Here is a 1,258-nt window from a genome sequence, read left to right as displayed (position 1 = left end):
TGGACTGTGTGATTAAGGAGGTGCTGCGGGTGCTGCCCCCAGTCTCCGGAGGCTACAGGACGGCGCTGCAGACTTTTGAGCTGGATGTAAGTGCCTCGCGCTCTGGTGGGCTGCTAGGGAGCTGCTGCCTGCCGCTGCCTGCAAGCACCTTGTGTCCAGCAGAGTGGTGGTGCCTGGTAGTGTAGCTCAGTGGGAGGTGTCAGCCAGAAAACTCTGTGCGTCCCAGCTGGACTGGGCAGAAAACGAGCTGCAGACCAGGTGGGCAGTGTAGTGGGGCTGTCCCCAGGCACCTTTTGCTCACCCTCCACTAAGCACAGGTATGTAACACTCCTCTCCTCTCTCCTCAGGGCTACCAGATCCCCAAAGGCTGGAGTGTCATGTACAGCATCCGTGACACACATGAGACAGCTGCTGTCTACCAGAGTCCCCCCAGCAGCTTCGACCCAGATCGCTTCGGTGCAGCCCGGACGGAGGCTTCGGGTCGCTTCCACTACATCCCCTTCGGTGGAGGGGCACGGAGCTGCATTGGGAAGGAGCTGGCCCAGGCTGTTCTCAAGCTGCTGGCCATAGAGCTAGTCAGCACAGCCCGCTGGGAGCTGGCCACACCTGGCTACCCTGCCATGCAGACCGTGCCCATTGTGCACCCGGTCAATGACGGGCTGCAGCTCTACTTCCACCCCTTGCAGCCCAGCCATGGCAGTAAGGCCTGAGGGAGGGGTATGCTGCTCCCCTCAGCCCTGGAGCTGATGCCCCTCCACAACTGCCCGGGGCAGGTCTCTGCTGCCCCAGGCTGGGTATGGCACTGAGTCACTGCAGAGCAAAACCCTAACGGTCTTTCTGTTTTTCCCCTCCTGGTGTACACGCTGGTAGGAAGGGTCCTGCAGAGCCCTGCTCCTGAGCACTGGGCAGGTGAGCCTCAGCCCCAGCTTGGGGACAAAACCCTTTGAAGATGTGGGCAGGGAGCATATGCCTTGGGGGCTCAGCCAGCCCCTGCCCCACACAGGTCTCCAGCTACCAAGGATGGGGAACAAAACTCCCAGATCCACAGCTAAGACTCCCAGAGCTTTTCTGTCCCAGGGTTATCTCCTGTAGATGTATTATAGGAGAAGCAGGATGAACATCCTGCACACTGTAGCTTTTTAAATGTAAAAAGAGGGAATATGGGAAGCTCTGCAGGAAAACACAAGCCAGAGCTGCCCAATTTGTGGCATCAGCTCTAGTTAGAATAATAGGGTATAAAGTGGGGTTTATTGTAAAT

The 1,258-nt window shown here is 57.9% G+C and overlaps 1 protein-coding gene across 1 annotated transcript in view; it reads left to right on the top strand.

Moving 5' to 3' along the window:
• The window catches only part of LOC103800817 (cytochrome P450 26C1), a gene marked incomplete at its 5' end in the record, with an annotated part of 6,739 nt that extends 6,029 nt beyond the window's left edge, over nucleotides 1-710 (top strand). The window contains 2 exons of the mRNA XM_009073201.1: nucleotides 1-86; nucleotides 348-710. The exon at nucleotides 1-86 is cut by the window's left edge and continues 13 nt beyond it. Coding sequence (XP_009071449.1) covers nucleotides 1-86; nucleotides 348-710 — 449 coding nt within the window. The remainder of the gene's footprint in view (nucleotides 87-347) is intronic.
• Nucleotides 711-1,258: the final 548 nt, after the last annotated feature.

The sequence above is a fragment of the Acanthisitta chloris genome, unplaced genomic scaffold (genome assembly GCF_000695815.1).
Source record: "Acanthisitta chloris isolate BGI_N310 unplaced genomic scaffold, ASM69581v1 scaffold25124, whole genome shotgun sequence".
In the NCBI taxonomy this organism is placed as follows: Eukaryota; Metazoa; Chordata; class Aves; order Passeriformes; family Acanthisittidae; genus Acanthisitta; species Acanthisitta chloris.
Note: the sequence above shows the minus strand (reverse complement) of the source record. Positions and strands in the feature narration are given on the sequence as shown.